The following is an 18144-nucleotide window of genomic DNA, read 5'->3' on the forward strand; positions in this document are numbered from 1 at the left end:
TATTTTTTCTTATGATGAAGTTAGTTGAAGAAATGTCTCATTTATACTATCTTTTAGATTTTTTTATATACACTATGTTTCTTACAAAGAAATGAACTAGATTAAATAAATGGACTAGATTTACCAACTGACTGACATGACATGTTATCATATATTATGTTCGTGGATCAAAGTTACACATTCGTTATTTTCGAAAGTGATTCACACTTGGCCGTTTTCAGATTTTTACTTTACTTTGACTAAATACAAACCTTTGTACCATTCGAAGATATATTATATAAATATAGATAAATTTAGTAGTTTTAGTTCCTTAGGGGTATAAATTTACACCGGGTATAAAACACCTTCATTATTTTGAAACCGACTCACACTTGGCCATTTTCAGATTTTTCCCTTTACCTTGACATAAAGACCTACCTCCATGCCAAATTTCAAGTCAATACGACCATTGGAAGTGGTCTAGGTTTTTGATGACTGAGTCAGTGAATCAGTCAGTCAGTGAGTGTATAGTAAAAATAGCTATTTTCTGACGTCAATATCTCAAGACCTACAATAGGTATATTAATGAAATTTTGTATTTTAGATAAGTGAGGGGGTCTCAACAGATACTAGAAATTTGATATGCATAAATAAAATAGATTTTGCGTTACAGGGGGGTCGAATTTGGCCCGAAATGGTTCGTGTAATATAACCCACGGCCGGTGTGTCGCTTTTTTTGCTCGAACTTGGCGGACACACTGCCGTGTGTCTAGATTTACAATCGTTATTGCTAACGTAAAACTTATTTTTTTTGTTTAATTTGAAGTTTAAATTATCATTTAGTTTTTACTGCATTATAATTATAATGATTTTCATAGTAAGATTTATTCAGTAGGTAGGTAGGTAGGTATCTATTTTATTTACGCTTTATTTCGAAATTAGCTGCCATTGTTTTTGAACGGAAATTAGTGTTAGACAAAATTAAGCAAGATTGTGTTAGATTAGATTCGACTAAATGATTATTTTTGTCACTTTCAAGCAATCGATTTTTACCTTGAAACTTCTAAATAAAGATTTTGCAAACATCTTTAATTCCACTAGATTTGTTAGTTAACAATATATTTGAAGTTATTTTAGGTAAAAATTTGAATCAAAATTATAATCCTGCTACTCTTACCCCGATTTTATTTGTAATGTAATTTTTCACAAAACCTAAATGCGTTTTTTCTCTGCAGTAGAGATTATGTAGTTCTTTGTACAATGTACACACTATACATATACAGGGTTACTGGTAAGTAGACCGCATCCTTTCATGAGGTGATAGTATAGGTCAATACGGACAAATTTGACCATGGGATACACTGGGCAAAAGTTAACCCATTTCAAGATAATCGAATTTCAAGATCTTTTCTTTACAAGTCGTCTAGGTACACGTATGAATTTTTATTATTAGTTAAAATTCTCGTTTTTGCGGATTTTTGTGTATTTTGTGCCTTTTTGGATAGCTAGATAAATGTAGATGTTTTTTAAGTATTCTGCACAAAAAATGAAGAGTAATATTTTTGAGAAAATAGCTACTAAAAAAGTAATTGCTGTTCGCTATAATTTCCTCTGTGATTTGTACAGTTTTATGGTTTGTTATTATGAAGTGATTCATCTTCTATCCAAAAACACACAAAAATCCACAAAAACGAGACTTTTGAGTAATAATGAAAATTTATACGTGTACCTAGACGACTGATCTTGAAATTCGATTATCTTGAAACGGGTTAACTTTTGTCCAGTGTATGCCATGGTCAAATTTGTCCGTATTGACCTATACTATCACCTCCTGAAAGGATGCGGTCTACTTACCAGTAACCCCGTATACAAACTTGAACTATCTTCATACAAACTATTTTTATACAAAACTAAAAATAAAATACTATATATAAACATAAAACATAATATAAAAGAGCATCGATCAGGCGTCGAAGTATTCCTCCGCATCACTGTCTTCCGGAAACGTGCCCAGAAAACTGGTTCTTTGTGATGTATTCTTTTAGTCGATTTTCACAGAGTCATTAGTGCCACCACTAGTTAGCATCAACGGAAAAAATGACATTCCTGTTTTTGAATTATTTGAATTGAAATCAATCCAAAAATCCAAAAATTCCTATGGGTTTGTTGTAATTCATGAAAATATCCGAATACTAAATAAATAATGTTTTTAATCGCGACCAATGTGAACAACTGTGTGTAAATGGTTATGATATTGAGTTAGGTATTAACAGCATTTGTTAAAAAAGTGCTAAAATGGCTACTGTAGCAATGCAGAGGGATCTAGTTGTAAAATTGAAGAAAGAGACGATTTTAAACCTTGGTATACTCAGTAAGTTGCACCAAATGCCTTCTGATTTAAACAGGTTGATATTCAAAGAGAATGCTCTAGAAAAACCTACGCAAAACACCTTCAACCATTTGTCTTACTATTTAGTGTCAATAATCGACAGTCAGGCTTGTAGTTCATTGCCATGGCCGTTATACGATACCAAAACTGAAAGATCATACAGAAATGAGTTGTCTATCCTCATCAGTGATTACGGCAACAAAGGTTTGCTGGCCCCAGTCGTGTCTTCTTACTTGGTGAACCCTGGTTGCTATAAGGTGACCATGCTCATCTTTCAAATGTCTCAACTCGCTGTTGAAAGAGTTTTGGTGACGAAAATGAAGAAGGACACACAGAGGAAGCTCTATAATGATATGAGAGAAGGTTACAGATCCTACAAAGAAGGTTTTATTGAAAATGTTGAGAAAGAAACTGCATCTATATCTAGTAAATTCTCTAATTATCTTAGCAAAAGGGCAGCGATGGAAAAGATAGCAGCAATGTTTCGTTCGAAGATTACACAAATGGAGAACAAATTGTCTCAACTTAATGCACAGAAATACATAAATGATATAGTGGATGGGTTTTTGGCAACCCATACTGTAGATGAGCTGACAAAACAATCTATTTTAGACATAAAAGATTTTAATAAACCATCAAGCTTCTTTAATGCCTGGCTATCTGAGTTGGATAACAAAATAACCAGAATGGAAAGTGAATGGGATTCAAAAATAGAACATTTTTTAAAAATTTGCACAGACACAAGAAATTCCACAGAGATGGTGATAGCCAGGCATACAGGTGTGGCAGAAAGGAGTTCCTATACATTAGAGTATGACCCTAAAACAGATGACATTTGCACGAAAGAGTTAGAAAGCCAAGTGAATTCAGAACAGAAATACATTCTGAAAAATATAGTGAGGGATGATAAATTGAGTTTTCCAAATCTAATAAGAGCTTTTCTTGTATCCATAAGTTTTATATTGAAGGATGCTGATCTTAGTGGTGATATATACAAGTTTAATGAGTGCCTAGATGGTGCGAAACAGAACTATTCACATATTGTGGAAAGTATGAGAACTCTCTTGGATAGAGTAATTAAAGCTGAAGCTAGACTGCAGGTGAGCTGAAATGTACTATTTTTATGCCTTTGCCAAGTAGTAGTATCTTATTGTTGACTAAACACTGGCAAGCTTTAAAATATTCATGGTCCTAATATAACTATGGATAAATCAATGTTAAAATAAGATTATAGTATTTTTTTTTTTTTTATGTGTCTACTCTGCGTCCTGGCAATCTGTTTTAGAACAATAAGCCATTCGTTTGACTGAGCTGTGTCAGAGCAAAATGTCGTCAACGAGGTTCACAGTTATTTAATCATCCAGTACTATGAACTCTCTCTGTGTCAGTTAAATCTCTTGCTTAGGTTAGAGATGTCATGTCTTTTAAGTCTAGAATGTTGTTGTCCACCTTCCCCGCTAAGTTTTTTAGCTAGCTCATTAACGTGATCAGACAGCTTATGCTGGTATTTTATGCTGCTCATGGCTATTTCTTGTCTGACAGTATTAACACCCAGGTCGAGGTACATGTATCTGTTGCTGATGCATTTTGGGATTCCATACATGGTACGTAGTGCTTTCGTTTGGAACCTTTCTAGTATGTTGATGTTACTATTGCTGGCGGTTCCCCAAAGTTGTATGCCGTAGGTCCAAACAGGTTTTATGATTGCTTTGTATACCATCATTTTGCTGCTGTCATTTAATTGAGAGTTTCTCCCAATCAGCCAGTTAAGACTACGGAGTTTTTCATCTAGTTGTAATCGCTTTGCCCAGATGTGCTTTTGCCAAGTGAGTCTCCTGTCTAGATGCATTCCTAGATATTTTGCGCTTTCTGCCTGTGGGATCTCTTTATTGTTTAATTTAACAGGAGGACAAGTTTCTTTATTCAGAGTAAATGTGACGTGAACGGACTTGGTCTCATTTGCCTTAATTTTCCACTGCTTCAGCCACTTCTCAAGTTCGTCGAGGTGATTTTGAGTGGCTTGGGAGGCAATCGCCGGATCTCTATGAGATGACGTTAGTGCAGTATCGTCAGCGTATGTGGCAATCATAGTGTGGTCGTCGGTTGGGATGTCTGCGGTGAATATGAGGTAGAGAATAGGGCCCAGTATACTTTCTTGTGGGACTCCTGATTTTATTTCGTACAGGTCGGACAGTTCATTGTTTTGTTTCACTTGAAAGCACCTTTTATCCAGATACGATTGTAAGATGTGGAAGAAGCAATGGGGGAGAGCCTGTTTTAGTTTGTACAGGAGACCTGCATGCCAGACTTTGTCAAATGCTCGACTAATATCTAGAAACACAGCTGAGCAGTATAGTTTTTTCTCTAAACTTCCACTTATATTGTTTACAAGGCGGTGAACTTGCTCGACTGTTCCATGTTTTTCACGGAATCCAAATTGATGGTTAGGCAGCGCTGAGTCTAGGTGGCCTTTAATTCTGTTCAGCAAAATCCTCTCAAACAGCTTTCCAATCACAGGCAACAGGCTAATAGGCCTGTATGAGGCAGTCAGTGGTGGGGGTTTGCCCGGTTTTGGTACCATTACTACCTGAGCGACCCTCCACTGGCCAGGGAAGATTTGCAGTCTTAGGCAGGCATTAAACATGTTAACCAGTTTCATGATACCTTTGAAGGGTAGATGTGTTAGCAAAGTTGCATCTATGTTATCATACCCAGGTGCTTTGCCATCTTGTAGGTTTTTAATTTCCCTTGTGACTTCTTTAGGGCCAGTGCTTTTCAGAGGTAAACACAATTGGGTTGGTGATTCTAGGAATTCTTTGATTTTAGGATTTTCTTGGTGTTCTTTGTTGACCAAAAGCTGGAAGACTGTGCTTAGGTGTTCCGCGAAAGTGATTGCCTTTTCTAGGTCCGATCTAGCCCAACCTCCCTTGTTGTTGTTCACTGGTGGCGTGTGAATTTTGGGTCGCTTTAGGTTCTTTGTGACCTTCCAGAGTGAGTAGTTAGTGTCCAGTTTTGGACTAAGGTTTGATAAAAAATTTTGCATGTTGTCATTTTCAAAAGTATCTATGAGGTTTTTTAGTTCTGCCGAGTATTTATTGGATTGTGTTTTGTCACTTGGGTAGCCGGTAGAATGCCATATCTTCCGAAGCCTTCGTCGTTCTTTTACTTTGTCTTTGATGTACTGTGGGTAACTATTATATTGAAATGGTATGCCTTTGCCTTTCCTTTTAGGGGTCGCAATTGTAGCAGCTTTATGAATAGTAATATTAAGATGTTCTATTTCCTTCTCAATACATTCTCCTGTGGTTATTTTAGTTATTAATTTTAGGTCGCTGTTTATTATTTTATTATTATTGTAATAGTGCTGTGTAATTTCAAATAAGATTTTTATTTTAATCACCAAAAGACTGCTCTTGAAAAAGCCTTTTAAAATTGCAAAAATCCATTTAAGGTATTATTATTCATTACTACCTGCTGTGTTTTGTAATCGTGAAATTATGTATTGACATACCTAGTGTATGCATTTTTGTTGTTAGGCCAAATTAACATTATATTTCTCTTGTACAAATTACTCCTATATTAAACTTACATGTGTTATTTTTCAGCCTGCACAAACTTCATACAGCCGGTCAATATCACTCAAAGAACATTCGGAAATACCTCCTTTGCCCGACCTGTCGGAACTCAAGATGAGTAAAGACTTGCATGTTCAATGCACATTTAACACCTTCACACCACTCAACGTATCAAAACATCAGTTTAATCTGAGGAGAAGAGCTGGTGGGCTTGCTAAACAGCAGTCACGGTCCATGCTCATAGCGCCGCACTACCACAAACCACGAGATGACTTCCTCAAGAGCCTCATATCCTGCCGCATCAGTTCCTACGACCGTCCAAACGCAACACAAAACATGTCTATTCTATCTCAAACTAATAATAGAAACAATGAAACCATTGCCGAATGCTCGTCAGGTTTCACAAAAGAGCAGATCATGAGGTTGCTGTCCACTAAAAAGTCTAGCAGCTCCAAGAAGTTTAAATATAAGACAGAGAGGCCAGATATAAAAGTTAAAAAAGGAGGTTTGTTCAACGAATCTGTGGCTTCGAATGATGGCACTGGGCTGATCAGAAGCCATTCATCACCAAATCTATTTGAGGCTAGAGAAAAACGATCTAAAATTCCAGTTCCACGTAAATTATCGATAATGCAAGAAGACTGCCCTCTACTTGAAGTTTCTGGTATATCAGCTTTAGATAAAGAAAATAGTTATGGAACTCCAGATGGTGTCATGAGATTGGAAAGTACTAGAAGAATATTTGATGCTACAAGCTTGCCCGTAATTTCCATCACTCCTGAACCGGATAAAGTCGTGTTAAACAACGACGAAGACTCGAATAAAATGCGTTTCGCCGACCTAGACTTGCCGAAAATGCAAGAGAACATACTGGAAAAAGAAGAAATAAAGACTGAAACCCCAAAAAGTAATACGCAATTGATAAGAAAAACTAGTTCTTTAGAGAAGATCATTAATAGGTTCAAGAAAGTTCGAGCGAGCGTCTTACCGTGCGACAGGAGTAACGAAGACGTCAATGAATTTAAAACCATTGTTGAGGAGAAGGAGAATTTCAATGTGAACGTCGATGTGTTCACCGCAAATAGGATTTTATTGCCAGACCTTTTAAGTCCAAGTTGCAGTGTGCTGCCAATGAAGTCCTCTGATTACTTGGATCAGATCGACGATGATGTACCGAGTAGAAAACCACGGGAAAGTCTCGGCACCGCGTTAGGCGTAGACCACACATTCTTAGATCAGTTTGATTTAATAGATTAATAAATGTTAAGCTAAAATAAGGAGTATTAATCGGTTGCATAGCATATAGAATCCAGTATTCTTATAGAGTATGTTTGAATAAGAAGTATGTTAGTTTAGTGTTAAAAGTTGCATTATTTTTGTAAAATCGTATTCTTACTATTGCTCATCAAAGTCAAATGTTTTTATCACAAATAGGTCTTCGCAAGCTCTCATGAAACGTCACACTAGTTGCACGGTTCCAAAAAGTTGGTCTCACGGAGAAGAGCCGGCTAGGAACTCCATAGACACTCTTTTTAAGAAAAAACACGCAAAACATAATATTTCCTGGTGCCTTTAATCTGGCAGGTTTTGTGAACAAATGCAAAGAATTTTGATTGTATCTAGAGTAAAATATTAGGTAAGAAATTAAATAGTTTGTTTTATATTGCCTCTCATTAAATGTGACAAGTTATGCACCTAGCATCTTGTTGTATGAATTGGTTATTGTAGAATTTTAAATTGTGTTCATGTAGACTGAGTTATGACTGGCCTGGGCAAGTCCTTATTAATATGTTAAAATAATACTTTTTTTTGTAGAATACTAAAACGTTATCAATTGAAAGAAACTGAAGGGTTTAATTTTGGTTTAAAAATAGTTTTGATGATAGTCCGTGGTTTTTTGTCCACCTAAATTGTTGTTTTGTCTTTTCAATATATTTCACAGATTACTATTATGTAGCAAGCTAATAATATAAATTGTATAGACGCTACCTTATCCCTACTAATATTGTAAAAGCGAAAGTAAATCTGTCTGTCTGTCTGTTACGCTTTCACGTCCAAACCACTGAATATAGAATAGAGTTGACCTTGAGAAAGAACATAGGATAGTTTTTATCCCGGACTTTTTAAGAATTCTGTTGGAAACGCTATATAACCAAACACTACGCGGGCGGAAGCTAGTTGGTCTATATAATGTCATCCATTCTATGCATCGATATTTATTCTTTCATCATTCACATTTTGTATATAATACTCTAATCGTTCTAGCTTTACAATCATAAATATAGTAATTTAGTTCCATATCTGTTAACTGTGTAACTCACTAGTTTTAAAATAAAATTATTTTGTAAAAAAAGTTCATTGTAATATTTACTCGATTTTGCCAGTAGTTGGTACCTAAGTACTACAAAGACGGGTTGGGGATATTCAAAATTAAAATAAAACAAATTCTTAAAAAAATACTTCAATTACAGTACATTTGCGACTTTTTAACAACAATTTTATGCGCACAAGCACTTTTTCATAATTATAGCTACAGCACTGAGAAAATAAATAATTGCATAATTATTAACTTTTGCTTCTACGCTTCAATTCTAGGGTCATCTTCGCCCAATTTTACCATTTTCTCAGAAATCTCCCAAACTTTTTTAGCTCTCGTCATGTTACTGACTGAATTTGACAGTGAACTCTCTCTGCAGTCAGAAAAGTATTTTCCCGAAACTTTCTCCAACTTCTCGTCAACTGCCAACATGACTGTGGTCTGGCAACCTTGCTGGGGGTTCTTGAAGAAACACTTGATGATGGGGTAAAGCATCCAGCTCAATGGAGGTGGCACGGAGCTCCAGATACCAGATTCGATTAAACCTGGATGCAGGCAGTTGACGGTCACGCCTGTCCCTTCGAGTCTTCTCGCTAGTTCTCTCGTGAAGAGGATGTTTGCTTCTTTAGAAGCGTAGTACAGGTACCCTGGGAGCGTATCCACTGGGTTCGGGTTGTCGATGTTGAAGGCACCAATACGGTATAAAGACGAAGCGACTACGACGATTCTTGAAGGAGCACTTTTCTTCAACAAGTCAATGAGAAGATGTGTGAGTAAGAAAGGTCCATAATGGTTCGTCTCCATGGTCATTTCGATGTCGTCGACGGTTTTCCTCTTTTTGAAGGTGTCCGCATATCCAGCGTTGTGAACTAAGACGTCCAGTTTGGGTTCAGTCTTGTTGATATCGGCGGCGAACTCGCGGATGGACGCGAATGAACTGAGGTCCAGTTTTTTGACGATGACTTTAGTGTTCTTTGTGTCTTCGATGATTTCCGCTGAAAATTTAAATAGGGGACGTTAGTTTGATATTATTATGCAGAATGTATGAGTATTAATGATAGGTAATCATAATTTTACAGTCAGCTAAGTAGATAAGAAGATATGTACTTAAATAAGTAAGGTCCTTCCTGTTATGAGTACCTATTTCTACACTGTCCACACTTAGAAGCCGACAAGTTACCTAACTTCTAGCAAGGCTTCTATTTACCTTTGACTTTCTCAGCCGCCTCCAAGTTCCTGCAAGCCATGATGACCCTGGCTCCTCTCTTAGCCAGTTCTCTGGCAGTCTCCTTCCCGATACCGCCGGTACAACCCGTGACAATAACGGTCTTCCCGTCCATTCTGGTCGGCTTTCGGAACTGACCACAGGTGTATTTGGCGAAGAGTCGGATGGCGAAGACCACGCCGAAAAGACCGAGGATTGCGAAGACCGTAGCGACTATTAGGACCGGGAACACCCAGTAGAGGTAGCTTGCTTTCCAAGCTTCGGCGACAATCATGTCTGGAATTAAAAAATACATATTTATAAATACAGGAAGACTTGAGAAACGTAGGTATAGGAAGGCTGTGTGGTGGAACTTGGGAGGTTTAGGTACCTACTTAAACTGTTGCTCAGAGTAGTGTAGTGGATTGCTTATATTTACTCTAATGCAGTGGACATGACACTTTGTGTATTACTTAGGTATTCAACCAGAGCTGTAAGTAGGATATAGGCTTATACAGTGGGTAGGTAGGTACCTAGGCGTTGTAGAGAGAGAACAAACTAAATTTATCAAAAATTAATCTTCTATACCAGTCGTAAACGTCTCAAAGAAGATTTATCTAGTTTATCTTCCATCCGTGTAGGTAAACTTGCATTGTCAGTACAATACATTATGTTACATTACATAGGCAAGGTACCCAGGTACAGTCAGCTTCAGGTCAGTGGTAACAGTTTTATAGGAAAATCGTACTTATTACTATTGAGTTAAGGTGCATGACAGTTACCACTGATGTGCAGTCTAACGTAGGTACGTGGATACCTATTCTAGTCACGTGTGATTAGCTAATGCAGAATAACCACCTGTGTGCTGTGATCATGAGATTAGCAACACCTTTGTTCTGAATTCATTGACCTTAGATATAATTTATGTAGGTAGATAGATAGACACCGCCAAGTCTCGTCTGTTCCCGATAAACTCAGAATTTACTAAACATATTTTGTTGTGATTGATACACATCGATAGTGTATTTGGTGAGAAAAATGTGGCCACAAGACCTATCTACGCTTTACCGATTAAATTACTTATTTATCATTCAAAGTTTACACTGCACAAATGCGAGAAAAACAAATTTTACAATTATTTTCCGGGCTTAATTGCAGTTATAGAACCATAGCTATTAACTAATTATATAGGTACTTGAATCTAGTGTTAGCAGTCATACCAAAGGCACGCATGTCCTAATTATTGATGATCAAATCAAAAACAATGAAATGTTTTGTAACATTTGCGACGATCCCGACATATTTGTTACGTGACCTTTGCAACACCTATTTTGATTTGTATTCTGGTTAATTAAATACACTAATTGTACCTAATTCGGATGACCTGAATCTTAGTATGCGTGTTCAATATCAATTGATTTATTACCTACCTATTAAGTAATTATTATAAACTAAGAAGGTTTGCTATGAAGATCGAACTCATTTTTGGTGAGTCAGCCAGTTGCCCTCCCCACGCCTCGTAGGATCGCCTTTTCGATTTGTAAAGAGCCCGGATTATTTAGAAGTACCTAATTTTAGTGTTCAAAGACATATCGATAGTTTTTTTTATCCCAGGTTTTATATCGATTGCCATACCTAAAACGTTTACAATAGACATTGCAGGTTGGTATGTCGGGCATACCTAAATATGTGAACTAATCCGCGCACCTGGATAATACCTACTTATAGCCTTTTTCTACAAATGAGCCATCTAATACTGGAAGAATTTTTAAAATCGGTACAGTAGTTTTTGTCAGACAAACTTAGATAAGTATGTAAAACGTTATTAATTAAGGCTTGGGGCTATCCATTACTAATTCATAAGAATCTACTTTCTTTCAGTCGTTATATAATTACTGAGAGAGATTTATACATATCTAAGTTGTAAGTAGAAACTTTCGCATGTAGTATAACTCAGATAACACTAATAAGCAACTATTTATTAATAAAGGTATATTTTAGTCATCTGTGAAAATGGTTTCTTTCGTGACTAAGATTTTCCCGAGGTTTTCTTCACTTGGTTCTTCATTAGGTAGTGATATTTAAGTGATTTTCCCAAACCCAATACCCACTGCTTTGAAAGGTTATTTTCTCTAAATATAGCCAGAGTGAAAAAGATTTTTTATATAATATAACCATAACAATATACCTAATAAAAATTCTTTTTCACTTGCATATAAACATAAAATTTTAACATTTCAGCGAGAAAAAAAAAATAAAAAAACTTACAAAGATGTTGTCTATTACGCACTGTTATTAACAAACTGAGGAAAACTTCAACATTACCTTTGGTTTAATCCACAAACTATTATGTATAATTTGTAACTTTGTTAGACTCTAACATCATAGTAAAGCGGTGTTCACAATGCCCTCATAGTAAGCAAGGAGTTTTGCTACAATGCACGTATGTACTTACAAAATTAATTCTAGTGCTTATTAGCATTAGCTCTATCATCACCTTCCGAGCCTTTTCCCAATTATGGGTGCTTACATAAAGAAACAGGTTTCCGGTACAGACAAACCTGTACGGGTAGGTACCGATCAGTGCAGGTATAATATTTCAATACAATCGTTTAAACTACAAAAGTTTATAATGAAGAACAAGTTAAAAAGCAACACACTTCAACAAATTTCTTTCTACTCAATCTTTGAAAGATCAGTGTCAATTTCTTTAACTAATAAAGCGATTCCAAAATTCGGCTCGCTAGCCTTAATACGAATGCTATCCGTACGATAAATCTAGCCATGTTTGAGCGTACACAGAATTTTTTGCTGTTTACTAAAAGATAGAGCAGGAAAACCTTTTAATATGACCTATGCCTTAGACACCTTTTTGTGCTCATGTCTCACTCATAACATCCTCCTGCCATGACCAGTGTTAAAGAGCAAAGTTCAAACATTACTCAATACTTTGGACTTTGCTCATTGGATCACCATAGTCGAAAATCCAGTAGATATGTGACAAATAAGGCGTTTGTCCCAAGCCCTTGGTCGTTAAAAAAACTTGTTTTCCTATTATATTAGAAGACGTGGCTTATGGCATCTACACATAATCACATCCTACGTTAAAACCACTATTAAAATGACCGGTTTGGGAAGAGCCAGATAGTTTTGATTCGCTGGTACCAAATTAGTAGATACATAGTTAATTAATCTATTTTTAGAAGTCTACCAATTAGGTATGTCTACTATATCAAATCTGTCTCTATGTAGAGTTTTCACGTTTTCAAGATTTGGGTTTTTTGAATTTGGAATGAGTGTAAACCATAGACATTATGGTGTAAACTCCCACATCATGCACCAAGTGACACAAAAAAGTGGTTTCTTTTATTTCTTCTACAGTTGCCTATTGCTATCGTTCAATTTCCTCGTTGGTCACATTAAACGACTGCTGTGCATGAGGTCTCGGGTTTGTGTCGCTTTCGTGGGTGATGTGGGTTTTAAAAATTTTCACAAAACAGCCCCAAGACTGGAAGTTGGCCGTGTTACACCCCCGTGGCTGGGAGGGCACGTAAAGCCGGTGTCCCCGAATGCTACTCAGTAGCAGTCGTTGTTACAATTTCACGTCAGAGGCCGTCAGGTGGATTTGAGAAAACTCTGACACCAGGGCCTGTCAGGTGGTTAAACTTGCAGCTCACTCGTTAAGAAGAAGATACCATCACTTATTTGTAAACATGTCTGCTTAAAATATATAATTTTAAGCAGACATGTTTACCTCCTACGACTTGTTTTCATCTAACAATTTTTGCAGAAAAAACGTGAGGGAACTATCACTTTTCAATAAGTAGGACAGGTGATTAAATACTTTGTAGGTCACTAACCCGCGACACATTCTACAAGGTCAATGACCATTAAAAACAAATGCGCACACAGCTACTTAAAGTGTCGCAATTTTATGTTGTAAGTGTACCTAATGACGAAGAGGCAAACGTATTGTTATTTTGATCCTGAATTAATATTTGTGTCACGATTGGGTCGACAGTTTTTTGTTACAGAATAATTTGGACTTTTGCAAGGTCATGTCCTACGAACGGACTACCAATTTAGTCAAAGTTATTGTACCTACAAATCTGATCGTAACTTAGTTTTTGTTAGCTGAGAAGGTGAGTAGACGGAACGAATCAAACCTGAGCTTGACCTTATGTAGGTTGTTGTAAGTTTCCTAAACTTTTTATGACTGTCCAACTAGCTTCGCAGAATTTGGCAAAGCACTTTTAAAATATGACTCAGGTATTCCAAAGCTTAGGCTTTTTACGTAGGTACCTACTAGTAAACATTGACAACTTATGGACTTACAGAAACATACAATCTTATTTAAATACAAATCGTTGTGTCGCGGTTCCACCCACTTCCCGTGAGAGCTACTGCCCATACCCGGATAAAATATAGCCTACGTTACTCGGGAAGAGTGTATCTTTCCAACAGTGAAAGAATTTTTCAATCTATTCACTAGTATCGGAGCCTTTCGGGTGCAAACTAACAAAAAATGATTCCTTATAGATGATCATTAATCACAAAAAATAGTAGGGTAAATACGCCAAATGTCGGCCTCCCCCCAAACTTCGGCCGTCTGTACATTTTCAGCTTGCATTCATTCAAAAGGTAATTAAGTGTTAGTTTTGCTCCTCGAATTGCAACCTTGGTTTATACTCTATACGTACAAATCGTTACTATCCGATTCTGTCACTTACTCTTCTCATACTGAGCGTCAGTAGCGATTGCGCCGTTGAAACATCAAATTCGCACGTAAAGTAGCTTACTCGAAGTGAATACTCACATTTTGGGGATTGATATTAGAACGATAAAACATTTATTTATTTTTGTTTTAAGCTTGATTGTCACTAATGGGTTATTTTTACTATATTTTAAGATAGTTTTTTCAGCGTTTTGCGTATATTTTTCAAGGAAAAATAGGAGGCCGCCATTAGGACAACAGTTTTGACTTAAAACCGGAGTCTCGGCCGTGGCCGACTTAAAGCAAATGCAGTCTATTTTATAAATTCCTATTGTACTAATTCCGTTGGCTTAACAAGAGAATTTGCAAAGCTTATAGGCAAATAGATCTATTTTACGTTTAATAGCCAAATAACGGCCGGGGTGATATTAGTTGAATCTCGAGAAATAAGGTACAAGAAATAGGGGCCGACATTAGAATCGTAAATAATCGTAATGTCGACCAGCCTCGAACTCAAGCGCCACTATACAGGCTGATGAAAAAATACTTTTATATTTTTTCATTTTCTCAAAATGAAATAATTTATTTATTATAATTCATTATATCGTATAGGAGTTAAGTTTCAATGTAGGAGTTGACAGTATTGTAGGCATGTTTATGGTAGCTTTATAGTTTGATACTTGCTATCTATTAAACCGTTCTTATTAGCTTAAAAAATATAAATGGTTGGTCGTGAATACGACTTTTTTTGTTTAGGGGAAACAAAAAAAATATTTTACTATAAATTAAACAAATACAATTACAAATGTATACTTAGTATTATATTATAATTCTGCTAAAATAAATCATGTTAATAATATTTGTCACTGCCTTAATTTAAAACAGCCTATACCTGGCCGACATTTGGAAAAAACGCAACCGACCTTGGGCCGTGAATGGCCGACTTTAGGGTTTTTCTGTTCTCGACGCATCTAAGCCTTATTACTTTTTTCTTTTCGTAGAAATATCAATCTTATGCCTATAAACATGACATAGATTAATCAAACTATCCAAAACCGCATCTGAAACTATCTTTCGTTGGAAACTGACGGTGCTATAGCGAACCGCAATCAGAAAATCGCTAAGGGGGCCGACATTTGGCGTATTTACCCTATAATATTACCTAAGACGCAAGTGAAATCGCATGCTATAAGATTAGTATCGACAGTTACAAAGGCCTCTCAAGATGTCTCAATCTGTTACTTCGAATGACGCCCGCGCAGGCAGGTGTTCAAGCTAATGTTTTTCTATTTACTTTCTCTTTCTATCCAAAAGTTTACTCTAGAATTTAGCAACAAGATATTAAATGTTGCCTTTACGTATGTTTCTCGGAGTTACCACGTCCCTTAGAAACTATTCCGTTCTCTGATAAAGTATATCCTACGTCATTCGAGAAGAGTATAGATTAGTAATCGTTTCGGAGCCTTTAGGGTATAGACAAAAAATGTCTTCCTTACAATATGTAAAGAGGACATTTTTGCTTAGCTCAGATTTCAAGGTGTGAGTTGATCTTTAATGTGTGTTGGTTGTTAGACTTGAAGGATTCTAAAAAAAGGAGCTTCATTCATGTAACCAACCAACTGTCAGGGACATCGATTGATTCTTCTAAAGTGTACCCAGCGGGAGGGGTCATTTGATGATTTTACGTCGATAAAAAAAAAAAAAAAAAAAAAAAAAAAAAAAAAAAAAAAAAAAAGAGCTGTAAAGTATTACCTACGCTCTTCCTTATTAAAAAAACAGAGACAATAGAGTCTAGTTTAGGATTCTAGGGTTAGTTTAGAGAATATAGAGAATGGGTTAGTGATTGTGGAGATTATTTCGGGCATTTACCAAGATAACAGCCCATAAAGGTCATTTAAATGGTATATATACCTACTCATCAATGTGGAAAGGTACCTTACAAAGAACAGTAAAGTTACTACTTAACAATTTAATATAAAAAAACATGTTTAATGACCATTCGTCATGTTAATAATTAAAAATGTTAATTCAATTAAATTACGGTTAGAATTTAAGGGAAAGCGTGAGGTGTTCTTCAAAACCAGTGGCGCATACAACCTTTCACATTTAAAGAGAAACAAGATAATAACAAGTAATTATCAAATGTTCGAAGAGATTAGGTGGTTTCTAATGAGCTTCATTTGGTAGAAACTAGCTTGATTTAGGTACTACTGGATCTCGATCCAATTTGAATGGCAAGTAATCCCAAATTAGAATAAGAAGAAAGAGTCTAAATAGTAGAAATTCAATAAAGAGTTAATTACTTAATCGTTAAGTCTGTCTGTTTAACGCGCTTTCATATGTCTATAGGTACGACTAAACTCATTTAAGTATATGAAATTTGTTATCCAGGCGCTGGAAATACCTAAGCACCCAGTTCACTCAGAACGAACACAACGTGGGGTTCCACACATCCAGTGTACCCAGCAGCCTGCTGCTGGGTACAGAAATCTTCTCGTACAGAGTAGGATTGAATGGTAACCACCACGTTTGATCAAGGCGGATTAAGCGATTTCAGACTTTCAAGTCCAGTGGTTTCTTCAAGATGCTTTCCTTAACCTTTTCCGATGGTAATTAAAGTTAGTTTTTCAATACTTCAGGTCAAAATTCAGTTTCAGAACTAAACTTTACTAAAAGAATTCAAGTCTAATAGACCACCAATTAAGTATACCAATTGAAAATTAATTTCGATTATTATGAAAGTTCACTCCTTCTAAACACGAATTCCCTAGCAAACTTAATCTGATTAATAAATCTTACCTTTTTCTTCGATATAACTTTCGATCTATTCCCGACACTAATACACAATGTAACTCGCGTGTGAACTGAACGGATGTCGAATTACAACTGACGAGCACTGCCTTTCAACTTTCGATAGAATACCTGATTAGGTTGCTGGCTTAGCGCAAGCTGGAAATCGCGAGCTAGTCAAAGATAGCATTTTGATTTGACCCTGGTAACATTAGTGTGAGAATACGCCGTGAGTTGTAAGGGTGAGGATAGCGAAAATAATATGCATGTTTTGAATAGTAAGTTGATACGGTTAGACAAAAGCCAGAAAGTGATATGGTGTTCCCTGGTTGAATGGGATGAGGAGGTCAAATAAGCAGTCGCTCCATGTAGGTAAAGAAATTAGCATCCGATCCCAATGTAGTTGGGAGAAGGCTAGGCAGATGATGATCTGTATAATTTAGGTTAGTGCTAGGTTTATCTCATCTGTACGATTTAATTCGCAGCTCTCTTAATGCAGATAAATAGAAATCTGATAACTTCCTTCAATGAGAGTGCATATCGCATAAGTAGCTTTCAGTGTAACACGGCACTTAGAGCTTCTTCACTTCAGAACAAATACGTTGATCGATGTGTGTAGCGGGATCAAGCAATTAGCTGATTAATTAGAAACGAGGTTTAATTATAAGCCCAGGTTTTCATTTATAAGAAAAAAAAATTTGAAGTGTCTTCTTACAACATTTAACTAAGTATACATACTCGTATAATAGAGGTAAGAATTGTTTATTATGTACATTGTACAATGCCCAATGTTGCTGTGCCCTAACGGGTGCATAATTTGTCCCTAGCTATAAGCTTAGGTACCTACTAGCTTTCTATCACTATTGTGAAAAAACTTGTGGAACGCAAATAAATGATATGAATAAGAATAAAATCAAGAATAGACCTTAAATATGTACTGTAATTGAAGCCTCGGATAGCGTATTTGTTTTATTCTTAAGTAATTTTAGAGGAAAGCTATTGAAGTTGTCCTCATCATATTGCCTAGACATTAGACGATATTATATAGGACAACATGGTGATCAAGTCAAAGTCGTAAGGTACCGGTACCGTAACGGTCAAGCTCAATCATCCAGCCCTACTTACCTAGATGATGCAGACTTTGAATCGCATTAGGTGTTGGTACATATGGGTACA

The 18144-nt window shown here is 36.3% G+C and overlaps 2 protein-coding genes across 3 annotated transcripts; one reads left to right on the plus strand and one right to left on the minus strand.

Annotated features, from left to right (window-relative positions):
* Positions 1–2095: 2095 nt before the first annotated feature.
* Positions 2096–7604, plus strand: LOC124641872. Its single transcript, XM_047180119.1, has 2 exons — positions 2096–3468; positions 5974–7604. Exons 1-2 carry the CDS (start codon positions 2275–2277, stop codon positions 7198–7200), a joined length of 2421 nt encoding a protein of 806 aa, XP_047036075.1. The 5' UTR covers positions 2096–2274; the 3' UTR covers positions 7201–7604.
* A 784-nt stretch (positions 7605–8388) lies between these two features.
* On the minus strand, positions 8389–17066 carry LOC124641873 (retinol dehydrogenase 14). 2 transcript variants are annotated; one of them, XM_047180121.1, is made up of 3 exons: positions 16978–17066; positions 9468–9761; positions 8389–9255 (listed from the first exon to the last, which is right to left on the minus strand). In XM_047180121.1, exons 2-3 carry the CDS (start codon positions 9757–9759, stop codon positions 8522–8524), a joined length of 1026 nt encoding a protein of 341 aa, XP_047036077.1. In that variant the 5' UTR covers positions 9760–9761; positions 16978–17066; the 3' UTR covers positions 8389–8521. The 2 variants fall into 2 exon arrangements, with proteins under 2 accessions (XP_047036077.1, XP_047036076.1); XM_047180120.1 differs by lacking the exon at positions 16978–17066 and adding an exon at positions 11733–11794.
* Positions 17067–18144: the final 1078 nt, after the last annotated feature.

Source organism: Helicoverpa zea, chromosome 23, assembly GCF_022581195.2.
Source record: "Helicoverpa zea isolate HzStark_Cry1AcR chromosome 23, ilHelZeax1.1, whole genome shotgun sequence".
In the NCBI taxonomy this organism is placed as follows: Eukaryota; Metazoa; Arthropoda; class Insecta; order Lepidoptera; family Noctuidae; genus Helicoverpa; species Helicoverpa zea.

Bases quoted from the DNA above. Each gene is read 5' to 3' on its own strand.
- LOC124641873 (XM_047180121.1), bottom strand. From the start codon at position 9,759: ATGATTGTCGCCGAAGCTTGGAAAGCAAGCTACCTCTACTGGGTGTTC. The intron at 9,256-9,467 runs GTAAATAGAAGC...TTAAATTTTCAG, and splicing joins GGCGGCTGAGAAAGTCAAAG to CGGAAATCATCGAAGACACA.
- LOC124641872 (XM_047180119.1), top strand. From the start codon at position 2,275: ATGGCTACTGTAGCAATGCAGAGGGATCTAGTTGTAAAATTGAAGAAA. The intron at 3,469-5,973 runs GTGAGCTGAAAT...GTTATTTTTCAG, and splicing joins AAGCTGAAGCTAGACTGCAG to CCTGCACAAACTTCATACAG.